Source organism: Canis lupus, chromosome 7 (assembly GCF_011100685.1).
Source record: "Canis lupus familiaris isolate Mischka breed German Shepherd chromosome 7, alternate assembly UU_Cfam_GSD_1.0, whole genome shotgun sequence".
NCBI classification, from domain to species: Eukaryota; Metazoa; Chordata; class Mammalia; order Carnivora; family Canidae; genus Canis; species Canis lupus.
The window spans coordinates 72762193-72775985 of NC_049228.1; the positions used below are offsets into that span (position 1 = coordinate 72762193).

The 13793-nt window shown below is 35.9% G+C and overlaps 1 protein-coding gene across 12 annotated transcripts in view; it reads right to left on the minus strand.

The window, feature by feature from the left end:
- L3MBTL4 (L3MBTL histone methyl-lysine binding protein 4) overlaps positions 1-13793 on the minus strand; it is a 499515-nt gene that overhangs the window by 371977 nt on the left and 113745 nt on the right. For 11 of the 12 annotated variants that reach the window (XM_038543799.1, XM_038543800.1, XM_038543805.1 and 8 more), the window contains 2 exons: positions 7561-7641; positions 6756-6858 (listed from right to left, as the gene is read on the minus strand). In XM_038543799.1, coding sequence (XP_038399727.1) covers positions 6756-6827 — 72 coding nt within the window. In that variant the 5' untranslated portion in view covers positions 6828-6858; positions 7561-7641. Of the gene's footprint in view, positions 1-6755; positions 6859-7560; positions 7642-13793 lie in introns of those variants that run through there. The other variant, XM_038543808.1, reaches the window with a different exon arrangement.

Genomic DNA, 13793 nt, shown 5'->3' on the forward strand with positions numbered 1-13793 from the left:
TTTACAAACATCTCCATTTTATGGTTCTCCCATATATAAATGAATTCAATGGGCTGATGCAAACTGGTATACCAGTCATGTACAGGGCAAAAAACTGATAAAAAAAAATAAGTACTACTGAAGATTAAGAAACATATAATCCTACCCTAAATATTTTCTCAGTATCTATTTAAGGATATTACAAAATATTTCATTATACTATGCCTAAGTCAAAGCCAACCATGGCTCCCTCCTACCAGTATATCAAGTTCAGTAGACACAAGACCAAGTACAACTTCTTCTGCTCTGCAGTCAAGATCCTCTTGGCTCAGCGGCTCACATCTATGCTTGCCATCTTACTATGTTATCATGTACCAAGCTTAGATTCACTGAAATGGAAAGGACCCTTACCATCTTTTAATCTAAGACTCTTGTTCTATAAATAAAGAAACTGAGGCCAGTCTGGTGAAGGACTTGTCCTTGGTCATTGAGCTAATCACCACCCCAGCCAAAGACTAAAATCCAAATATTGTGATATCCAGCCTAACACACATTCTACAAAACTGCCATTACCAACATCTGCTCAGTCAGACAAGTCATTATGATCCCATCATTTATCATATATATCATATTTGTTTCCAACCCCATATCTTTGCTTATGCTGATTCCTTCCTCTGACCCTTCAACTTCCTTATTTCTCAAGGTTAGTTACCTAGATAGCACCCAGATCTTAAAACACAAAGAAGTTGTATTCTCTCATATTGCATTTTACTAGGTTGGATTTATTTTACCAGGTTGGACTTAAGAACCATTTGTTACAACAGCATTAAATATGCATTAGATAAACTGTATTTGTTAAATACACTAAATAAAGCATTAAATACAGCCATCTTAGATATTCCTCTTCCTTCAAAGCCAAGACTTGAGCCCCTAGTGATTGTACTTTTCTCTGAAGGCTGAATGTATCAATGAGCATGAATGTGCATAAGCATTTAATTGTCTCACATTACTCTATATAAGTTAGTTCTTTTCTATTTGACAAGAATATTTTTTTCAGATATATTCAGATCCTTTAGAGAATAAATAATGTCTCCTATTTCTATTTCTCAAAGTTTGGACTTCACTAATCAGATACAGATTTCACAGATTTTAAGAGCTTCAGAGGAAAAGGAAGAATGGGAACCAATATTTATCAGTATCAGGTATTTCACATACATAAATTACTTTATTCTTATATAGTTAAATAAAATTTCCTTTTTTTATTTGTCAATCTTGCATTTTTATGTAGGAGATCTGAAATTTTACAGCCTACATGTGATTTGGGGTTTCATGCCCATAACACCCACATGCACACCAAACACCTATGAAATTGCATTGGAAAAAAAAAAAAGCTCAATTATAAAGTACCTGCACTTTGCCAGTCAATTCTAACAGTAGTGAGTGGAAAATAACAAATGACAATAAAAAGGAAACTTGTCTTTGTATTGGCTGCATGAAAAACTTCCCATGTTAAAGAATCTAACAGAGACAGGTAAACTCCTCTCTTCAACCTGCAGCAGCCCATGAACTGACATGGTAAATGAAGCTCGTCCACATAACAATTCTCCATAACCAAAGGCATAAGATGTGTAATAAAACCTAAGTATAGGAAGTCCTCTTACAGATGGTGTGAGAGAGACTATATACTGGGGTGACCCCTCTGGAAGATGATACAAAAACCTTACCAAGATTTTAAATGTATGTAAGTCTTTAGTATGAAAAGTCTCTTGATAAGATTTTATCTGTGAATCAACGACAAAAGCATACCAAAATATATGAATAAGAACGTTTGTTCTCATTCATTTGGGGAATATAAATAATAGTGAAAGGGAATATAAGGGAAGGGAGAAGAAATGTGTGGGAAATATCAGAAAGGGAGACAGAACGTAAAGACTGCTAACTCTGGGAAACGAACTAGGGGTGGTAGAAGGGGAGGAGGGCGGGGGGTGGGAGTGAATGGGTGACGGCACTGGGGGTTATTCTGTATGTTAGTAAATTGAACACCAATAAAAAATAAATTAAAATAAATAAATAAATAAATACAGAAAAAAAAAGAACGTTTGGTTTTAACACAGCAGATAACAACAAAAACTAAAAATTATCTAAATGTTTAGAGAAAGGTACTGTGTAAAGGAATTATGGTACCTTCACAGAGTAGAATACTAAGCACCACTGAACACAGTGACAATATCTGCATGCATCTCCAAGACAGGCTTAGGTGCCAAAAAAAAAAAAAAAAAAAAAAAGCAAGATACCATATTGGAAAGAGTATGAGCCCATTTGGGATACATGTATGCATGTAGTATGTATTATGTATGTATGTGTGCAGAAAGGGTTTGCGTTTTTTAGCTTCCTTTTTTTTTTTTTTTTTTTTTTTTTTGCTTCTGATTCCAATCTAGATAGATACGCAAGAAAAAATAAACAGTGGTCACATCTTTAAAAAAAACTGGGGTGGGGCACCTGGGTGGCTTAGTCAGTTAAGCATTCAATTCTTGATTTCAGCTCAAATCATGACTCAAGGTCCTGAAACTGAGTCCCATGTCAGGCTCTGCACTGGGTATGGACCCACTTAAGATCCTCTCTCCCCTTCTCCTTCTGCCCCTCCCCTGCTCTCTCTTTCTCTCCTTCTTAAAAAAAAAAAGATTTGGGGGTTTAGCATGTGTTTGAGTGGGTACAGTAGAGAATTTACTTCTTATTTTTGTACTATTTGTAGTATTTTTTAAAACTATGTGCCTGTATATTGAAAAATATCACGAAATGCTTTTGAAGTTCTATGAAGAAATACATAGAAAATTTCAATATAAGAAGACATTCACTGACAGATATTATTATCAGCATCTGGAAATTACCAGATATTGAAGATACGAAATTACTACCTCAAAAGCAGAGGTTTAGAAAGTATCCAACAGTTCATCAGTTATATGTTTAATGTACTTAATCTAGCGATGCTATTTTGCTTAGTTGACTGGAAATGTCACTTGTAATATCATTTGGGTAACACAGAAAATAAATATTGTTAGTGATATTTCAAGCAAATTTCAAACATGATTTTAGTAATCAAACTCAAGCATGACTGAACCCCTTTCTCTCCACAGTGAATGTAGACACAGATATAAATCAGCTTACTGTATTAAACTATTAAATATATCTAATTAAAGTGAACACTGTAACTGATAATGAGCCCCTAAGGCACATCTTTCCTATTATCCTATATGAATATTCTTTAAAACAATTACGTGTCCCAAACACCTCAAAACTCATGTCGCTAATACAGCCCTTTGAAATGTCATTATCTTACTATGATCAAAGAAGTCCACTTGGCCTGGAGATGCCATTAAACACTAGGAACATCATTCAACAGATGTTTGTGGAAACCCAGCCATGCAAGATGCCATACTTAAACAGCACCTATATAAGTGCTGAGCACTTCTGGGATCCAAAAATGGGAAAATCCTAATATGGAAAGGAGATAATTATAAAAATCACTGAAATCAAGTTGGAAACCAAAGTAGGCTTCAAGATAAAACTTGATTTGTGCCAATATAGAAAAGACCAAAGACTGAATATTCATGTTGTAGGGCAAGATAATGGAAGTGCTGAAAAGGGACAGTAATAACTTCAGCAGCTTGACAGGAATGATACTGAGAAAAGGTTGCAAATATGTTTGGACAGGAGAGGTGGTCTCAAATATTAAACTAAAAATGTCAGAAATATGCAGCAGCCAATACTGATTAAGTATAGGACAATTAGTAGATAAGATGTGTCTCGCTGTTTCCTCGGACAATGGTTCTCAAACATGACCGTGTACCATAATCACCTCAAGGCATGATAAAATACAGACTGCTGAGCCTCACCCCAGTATATCTGATCCAGTAGGTCTGGAGTAAAGAAAGCCCAAGAAATTCTAGCAAACCCCCAGGTGATGCTGATGCTGCTGTTCTAGAGACCATGGCTAAAGAACACCTATCTCAAAACAATTGTGAACACATCAAATACCTTGTCTCCTCAGAGGGCATGACACAACAAACCAAAAATGCTGAGAAAAATAGCATCCTCACATTAAGTTGAGACAGGTGCAGGTCTTCTTAAGTCTGGTGTAAGGAACTCCTTAGAGGAACAATTAGAGCAATCAAGTCTCATAGAACTGAGATGAAGCCAATCTGGCTCAGGGGGAACTGGACCTTGGGCCCACATTAACCACCTCACCTCCCAAGGAGGCTGATCCTAAGGATACAGTTCTGTAATTGGACAGAGACCTACACTTAACATCTTAAAACTAACTGTGTAGATCATCATTTCACATGTCTTATTTAATGCTAGGAGTAAATCAAACCATACCAAATCTGACATCAAATCAAGGACTGTATGACATTGTGTCACTTCACCAACTGCAATATGTAAATATATAACCACAACCCACACAAAGACCCCAAAACCCATACCCTAATACATGTTGATGGCCTATGAGAAGGTCACTAATGAGAATGCTCTAATGGCCCACTATCACCAAAACAGTCACTGTGAAGGTCTCCTGGTCACTTCTGCGACCTTAAAATTTGTAGGAATACAAAAAATTGCCACAGGAAAGAGCACATGTAAACTAGAAGCAAGATGCATATTATACACTCTAGGTGTCAAGGTGTCACTGAGTATTTCTTAGATGTGATTAACAGTCAAATAGTAGACTGAGTAAAGCACGTTACCCTCCAGAGTGGGGCAGGCTCATCCAGCCAGCTGAAGGCCTTCAGAGGAAAAATATGACCTCTCTGAGGAAGAGCAAATTTTGCCTCCAGAATGCCTCTGAACTCGAGGCTGCAACATCAACTCTCTTCTGAGTCTCCAGCCTGCCAACCTGCCCTACAGATTTCAGACCTGTCAGCCCCCAGAATTGTTTGAATCAATTCCTTAAAATAAACTTATCCATATACATAAACATTTAATTCATCATCATCAAGTAGGGACCAAGACTGTGAACAGGGATTATGATAGTACTGTCAACTACTCCCATTGGTTCTGTTTCTCTGGAGAACCCTGATAGACACAATGTCCTCCAGTTTACAGTCTCTGTCCCTCACTTGATAATGATCAATTATCTCTATCATTACAGTAGAAAAGTCTTTTGGGGGCACCTGGGTGGTTCAGTCAGTTAAGTGGCCAACTCCTGATTTCAGCTCAAGTCATGATCTCAGGGGCCTGAGATTGAGCCCCCTGTCAGGCTCCACAATGAGCAGAGTCTGCCTGAGGATTCTCTCTCTCCATGCCCCTTCATCTTACCCCTGCTCACATGTGCATGTGCACCTTCTCTCTCAAATAAGTAAATCTTTAAAAAGAAAGGAAGGTAGGAGGTAGGTTAGTCTCTAAAACTACCACTAAGATGTACCAGGACTAATACTTGATGGATTTACTTTCTGGCATTTTCCTATATACATATACATAGCTTTATCTCTAGTTCAAAAAGTAACACATGTTAATGGTAAAATATTTGAATAGAAAAGACAATATAAAAAAAGCACCTGGGGACACCTGAGTGGCTCAGTGGTTGCACATCTGCCCTCAGCTCAGGGCCTGATCCCAGAGTCCTGGGATCAAGTCCCGCACCGGGCTCTCTGCAGGGAGCCTGCTTCTCCTCTATGTCTCCACCTCTCTCTGTGTCTCTCATGAATAAATAAATAAAATCTTCTAAAAATATATTGTCTAAATAAAAAAAGCACCTATAAACAATCATTTAGTAATAACTACTCTTAACCTTTTAGTCTGTCTCCACATCAGATTAAGTCTCTAAACAACTGTTAGATAACTGATTTTGGGAGGGCAGGTTAAATTTTTTTTCTCTTTTAGGGTTTTTTTCTCAGATTATTCACTAAATAATTACCTTCAGTTCGAGAAATACCTCTTTTTAATAGGACATAAATTGTGTGTGGTATATTTGGGGGGAATTAAAAGAAAAGGAGATTATTTAAGAAATTTTATTTGATAAAACCTTAAGTACTAAGTTATTTATCATGAAAGATAAATCTCTTGAGTATTTTTCACAAAAGTTATTATCTTATCATAGCTATGCACTGTGTTTGTAAATACAAGCATAAAATCTTGGAAAACACTGGCCAGTCACAGAATATCGTAAGATATAATTGTATTAATTACCATGTCATGTGAGGTATACATAGCACAATAAATTGATTTACATGTATGCAATATGCTATACTTAAAATACATCCACATGTAAACGTGTTCAAAGATACACATTAAAATTTTTAAATTAAAAAGAAAAAGTCGGGATCCCTGGGTGGCGCAGCGGTTTGGCGCCTGCCTTTGGCCCAGGGCGCGATCCTGGAGATCCGGGATCGAATCCCACATCGGGCTCCCGGTGCATGGAGCCTGCTTCTCCCTCTGCCTCTCTCTCTCTCTTTCTCTCTCTGTGTGACTATCATAAATAAATAAAGAAAAAAATATTAAAAAAAAAAAAAAAAAAAAAAAAAAAAAGAAAAAGTCTCCTTTCACTTTATTTTTTAAAGTTTTTCTCCTTTTATTTTAAAATGGAGATTACCCTTTAAAAATGTTATCAGGTTTTAATAACATTTATATTCTATACCTTTGTATACAAAACTCAACCAGAGTTTCAGCTCCTAGTCACTGAGGAAACACCTCTGTTGTGGTTACAAAACCTATATAATTACATTATGAATTCCCACAGTGAGCACAAACTAGAAGGAAGAACCCAGGAATTGACACCTTACCAAGCATCCATCCTGATTCAAATGCTCTTTGGAATCCATATTAAGCTTCCTCTTTCTGTTAGGCTGTTTCATTGCCACTTTAGCACTCCTTAGCAGTGTTTTTCTGTAAAATAGTGCCACATTATGCTGAGTGAAGTAAGTCAATCGGAGAAGGACAAACAGTGTATGTTCTCATTCATTTGGGGAATATAAATAATAGTGAAAGGGAATATAAGGGAAGGGAGAAGAAATGTGTGGGAAATATCAGAAAGGGAGACAGAACATAAAGACTCCTAACTCTGGGAAACGAACTAGGAGTGATGGAAGGGGAGGAGGGTGGGGGGTGGGGGTGAGTGGGTGATGGGCACTGAGGGGGACACTTGAAGGGATGAGCACTGGGTGTTATTCTGTATGTTGGTAAATTGAACACCAATAAAAAAGTAATTTATTAAAAAAAAAAGTAATTTATTTAAAAAAATAGTGCCACATAAAAAAGTTCAGGAGTTTTGCACCACTAGAATAACAAAAACAAACCCTAAAAATGTTTTCATTAAACTTCTTCTAACTGGTTGCTATAAATACCCTGAAAAATGAACTCAGGTAAAAATTTCACTGTTGCTTTTATAGTTCCCCACTATAATAATACATTAATGGGGAAAGAGAGGAGTTTTCCGCCTCATCTAGAATTTATTATCACAAAGAAAAGAGATACTATTTTTTTGGTCTATCACAATACTTTTGGCATTTTGTGTCTGGGGAGTTGGGTTTTTTTTTGCTTAGCTTAACTAATTCAGATTCACTGCTATCTACCTATTCAGATACTCACATGGTCTGACTGTCCACAAGTGTCAAGGCAAAGGTATGCTTGGTGAAAGGACTTTTATCATACACAGCATAGCACAGCAATCTGAAAGAGAGAAAATAAAAAATTTTACCAATCCAATTTATCATGGACCATTCTTCAGTATGCTAATACATAGTAATGGACTAGTAACAAAATTAAATCAATAATCAAAAACTCCCAACCAGATGGACCAGTTGGATTCACATATAAGTTCTACTAAACATGTAAAGAAGAGTTAAACTATCCCAAAATAATAGAAGAGGAAGAAACTCTTTCACATTCATGCTGTGAGGCCAGTATTACCCTCATACCAAAAGCAGACAAAGATAACACAAAAAAAGAAAATTACAGGCCATTATCCCTGATAAAATAGATGCAAAAAATCTTCAAAAAATATTAGCAAACTGAATTCAACATATAAAAAGGATCACAAATCATGATTAAGTGGGTTTTATTCGAGGGATAAAAGAATGGTTCAACATCTGCAGATCAATCACCATGACACACCACATTAACAATATGAAGAATAAAAACACAGGTTTGAACTACATAGGTTCACTTATATAAATACAGTACAGTACTGTAAATGTATTTTCTCCTCTTTATGATTTTCTTAATAACATTTCCTTTTCTCTAGCTTACTTTACTATAAAATATGTAAAAATACAGTATATAACACAAATAACATATGCAACATAGGTTAATTGGCTGTTTATATTATCAGTAAGTCTTCTGTTCAATAACATACTCTTAGTAGTTAAGTTTTTTGGTGGGTTGAAGGCTATATGCAAATTTTCAACTACACTGGGATTGGTGCCCCTAATCCCCACATTCTTTAAGGAACAACTTTATAAAAATCCTAAAGATTCCACTAGAAAACTGTCAGAATTAATAAATGAATTCAGTAAAGTCACAGGATACAAACTTCACACCTAGAAATATGCTGTATTTCTATGCACTATGAAAAAAAAGTAGCAGAAAAAAATTATAAAAATAATCTCATTTAAAACTGCATCAAAATAATAAAATACCTAGGAAAATATCTAATCCAAGGAGTTGAAAGACCTGTACTCTAAAAAATATAAGACAACTGATGAAAACACTGAAGATGAAACAAATAAATATAAAGATATTCTATGCTCATGGATTAGAAACATTAATACTGTTAATATGTCCATACTATCAAAAGTAATCTATATATTCAATGCAATTCCCATCAAAATGCCAAATTTTTCACTGAAATTAGGACAAATAATCCTAAAATTTATTTAAAACCACAAAAGACTCTGAATAACTAAAGCAATCTTGAAAAAGAAGAACAAAGCTGGAAATATCACAATCTCAGTTTTGAAGCTATATTACAAAGCTATGTAAACAATACAATACTGACACAAAAACAGATGCACAGAGCAACAGAAGAGAATAGAGAGCCCAGAAATAAGTCCAAACTTACCTAGTGAATTAATATATGACAAAGAAGGCAAAAATATAGTACAATGGCGAAAAGATAGTCTCTTCAATATATTGTATTGAGAAAAGTGGAGCAGCTACATTCAAAAGAATAAAGAATGAAAATGGACCACTTTCATGTGCTATACACACACACCACACACACACACACACACACACACACACACACAAAATCAACTCAAAATAAATCAAAGACCTAAATGTAAAACATAAAACAATAGAACTCCTAAAAGGAAATGGAGGCAGTAATCTCTTGGACATCAACCTTAGTATTGTTTTTGTGAATCTGTCTCCTCATGCAAGAGAAACAAAAGCAAAAATAAACAAATAGGACTACACAAAGCTAAAAAGATTTTGCACAGCAAAGGAAACCATCAACAAAACAAAAAGGTAACCCACTGAATGGGAGAAGATATTTTTCAAATGATTTATCTGATGACAGGTTAATATCTAAAATATAAAAAGAATCTGGGTCACAAGAGGGACTCAGTCAGTTGAGCATCCAACTGTTTCAATTCAGGTCATGACCTTTGGGGGTCATGAGATTAAATCTCACATCAGGCCCGTGCTCAGCAGGGAGTCTGCTGGAGATTCTCTCTCTTTCCTTTTCCCTCTGACCCTAACCCCCTCTATAATAAATAAATCTTCAAAAAAATAATTCATGCAAACTCAACAACATGAAAACAAAGAATCCAATTAAAAATGGGGAGAAGTCTTGAACAGACATTTTCCCAAAGGAGATATACAGATGGCTAACAGACACAGGAAAAGATTCTCAACATTACTAGTCATCAGAGAAATGCAAAATAAAGCCACAATGAGATTATCACCTCACATCTGTCAAAGTAATATCAAAAAGTCAATAAAAGGAGCGGCTGGGTGGTTCAGTCAGTGAAACATCAAGTCTAGATCTCAGCTCAGGTCTTGATCTTGAGGTCATGAGTTCAAGCCCCAGTTGGGCTCCACGCTGGGTGTAGAGCCTATTTTTTTAAAAAGTCAATAAATAACAAGTGTTGTCAAGGATACAGAGAAAAGAGAACCAACACTCTTGCACTGTTGGTGGGAATGCAAACTGGTGCAGCCACTATGAAAAACAGTCTGGCAACTCCTCAAAAAATTAAAAATAGAGATACCTTACAAATCAGTAACTCCACTTTTGGGCATATATACTACCCTCCAAAAAAACATTAATTCAAAAGGATACATGCACCCCTGTGTTTATTGCAGCATTAGTCACAAAAGCCAAAATATGGAAGCAACCTAAGTGTCCATCAACAGACGAATAAAGAAGATGTGATATATATGTATGTGTGTGTGTGTGTAAATATACACAATGTAATAATACTCAACCAAAAAACGAATGAATTCCTGGCATTCAAGACAACATGGATGAACCTAGAGGATATTATATAAACTAAATAAGTTGGATAGAAGACAAATAGTATAGGATTCACTTATATCTGGAATCTAAAAAACAAAACAAATGAAGAAACAAATAAATTCACAGATACAGAGAAAAAGCTGGTGGTTGCCAGAAGGGACGGAGGTAGGAGGAAAAGTAAAACAAGTGAAGGGGATTAAGAGGCTTAAACTTCCAGTTCTGAAACAAATATGTCCTAGGGATGAAACTGCAGCATAGGAAATAAGATCAATAATATTATAATAATGTATGGTGACAGATGGTAACTTCACTTACTGTGGTGATCATTTCATAATGCATATCATTGTCAAATCTCTGTTATATTCCTGAAACTAATATATGTCAAATATACTTCAATTAAAATTTAAAAAAAATAAATGAATACATTAATAGTAGATATTCTTTGAAAAGTTATTTGGAATAAACTTTTGATAGGCAAGTTAACCATTTTAGAGAACTTGCCCCTAGCATTACATGAGTACCACTGGAGCTATAATTCACTTGGAATAATTTTAACTAAGACTGATATGTAACTTAAAAAAAAAAAGTTTAGCAGACCTCAATCATCATAGTTCCCAGTGTTTTAGAATCATATACCCAAACTTCTTCCCTGATACATCCACCTACACAATGACCCTAGATATGACAAACTGAACACATTCACAACTGAGCTCATCATTGCCCCTCTCAGTGCCTCCCAGTTACACTCTCTCTCCCTATTTGCATTAATGATAGGACCAGTCACTTGTCTGTCTCCATCTGCCCCTTGACAATTCTTCACACTAGACACTGCACAAGATCACCAAGCCAATGGGCAAGTGGAAGCCAAAATCCATTCTGGGCTCTGCACACATGCCACTCTCCCTGCCTCCATTTAAGAGGTGCCAGTCAGAAAAATGCATCTTTTTCTGATTCAAAAAAAGACACCTTTTGGGCTAATGGTGCCCTGACTTTGCTGTATGTAGCCAGAGACCTGGGAGTTAGCATCATTTCATCCTTTACATCACTCCATACACTCTATCACCAGGTTTTGCTCATTTTTAATCTACTCAACATTTCTTTTTTTAAGATTTTATTTATTTATTTATTTATTTGTTTTTTGTTTTTTTTTTGAGAGAGAGAGAGAGAGAAGCAGGGGGGAGGACAGAGAGAGAGAGAGAGGAAGAGAGAAAATCTTCAGCAGGCTTCACAGTCAGCGCAGAGCCCAATGCAGGGCTCAATCTCACAACCCTGAGATCATGCATGACCTGAGCCAAAAATCAAGAGTCAAATGCTTAATTGAGCCACTCAGGTGTCCCTCAACATTTCTTGAATTCATTTTCTCCTCCTACTCCTATTAAATCTGACCACCTCCAATTTTAGGCTCCAGAACACTGACCTGCCCTACTATTCATCCCTCCTTTTTCAATCCCTCTATTTTTTATTCATCCTTTAGGACTCAACTCAAGGGAGACTTCATAGCCTTGAGACAAGCCTTCCTTGCTTACCTCCTGCTCCCAATGGACCAGGTATGTCTTATATAAAACACTGTACTTCTGCGTATCTTTGTCACATTATTCAACACCTTATACTACATCTTTTTTATTTACAGATATGTCTCCCTTCATGTGGCTGATAACAAAGATCATGAATTATTGATCCTTATTTTCCCATTGTCTAGAGAGCCTCTGGCTCAGCATATCTGTGGCCCTGAACTGCCCAAGTACAGCTCTGAATTACAGAGAAGCATCCACCACCTTAAGTTGGTGCCAGAGTCCTTAGTCCACACATTACTCCTTTTACAGTACTGTTTGAGTAGAGTGAGTGGAATTCTCTAACTTGGCAACTACTTTCTCTTTCTCTTACATATATTAAAAAAAATAGACAAACAAAACACATTTCCTCATATACACTTCCTTCCATTCGATATTTATGTCCTTAAGATAAGCACTTACCTAGTAAATTCAATAACATTGCATTTATTTTGTAGGATGTAAATACAATTTATCATGCCTAGCTCCCAGTCATACTCTGAACAGCTATGCAAATGAACAGCTTAGACTTGATGCCTTTAGCAAAGTATTATTGCACAAGACATAAGCACTGCCAAGGCTAGTCTGCATTTTACAACTAATAACACCCCATGGCTTGTCAAACCAATATCAGTTGGCTACTAAGGCTTTTGTTTTGCCATCAAAGTGATCTGTCTTGCTAATCCCTAGTAATTATCTCAATAACTCTGGTTTGTTTAAAAAAGCAAGAAAGCCTAAATTTGTATTATTATGTATTGGAGAAAAAAGATGAAAATGTTTCCACCGAGAAGTTCCAAAATAACTGGATTCCCGTTAGGTAATAAAACAAAAATATAAATGACACCTAAGCCCATATTAGATTCTATTGCCAGACATAAAAGGAATCAAATACAATACTCCATCAAATGCAAAATAAAGGAGATGGATGATATATAGTTAGATAGACAAGATGATATGTAAATAGACAGGATTACACACAGAAAGACAGACAGGGAGGTTTTATATACCCCTTTCAATGTCAATCTACAAGATATAGTCTGACCAACAAAATAGAACACTTCTTTTGATATAAATTTAATCTGATATCCTTGGCACAGTATCAAAATATATGGATTACTCTGATTGTCCTAATACATGGCCTGGTCCCAAAAAGCCCCAAATGTCACATCAGTCACATATGCCTCCTTTCTAAGTTTGGAAGAAATTAAAAAAAAAATAGAGCCAAGGAAGAATAACCTCAGATTCTAAAACACATTAGAGAAAAATCATCAAGGAAAAATGAAGGAGAATAGTGAGTAGGTGGTACTACTACCCAGTGTACTTTGGCTTTGTAGTTATACTCAAGTACTAACTATAACAGAAAACATTATTTAAGTGATTTTATTTTTTTCAGATTTTATTTATTTATTAGAGAGAGAGAGAGAGTACAAGCAGAGGGAGCAGTAGGCAGAGGGAGTGGGGAAAGCAGACTCCCCGCTGAGCAGGGAACCCAAAGCAGGACTTGATTCCAGGACCCAGGGATTATGACCTGAACTAAAGGCAGATAATTAACCAACTGAGCCATGCAGACGCCTCTATTTTAAGTGATTTTAATTAAAGACTCCTAAAAGCATTTTATATTAAAACAAGACAGATAATACAGGTAAATGATTTGTATTTCTATAGAAAATTTGGAAATAGTGCACTGCTTTTTCAAACGAATCCTCTGAATCAGTTTGATTTCCCTTCATGGTTAGTGGAATTTTCACAATTGCATACTGCTTATATACTTGTGAACTTCTGATTAAGCAGACAGATTAATTATTTAAAAAACA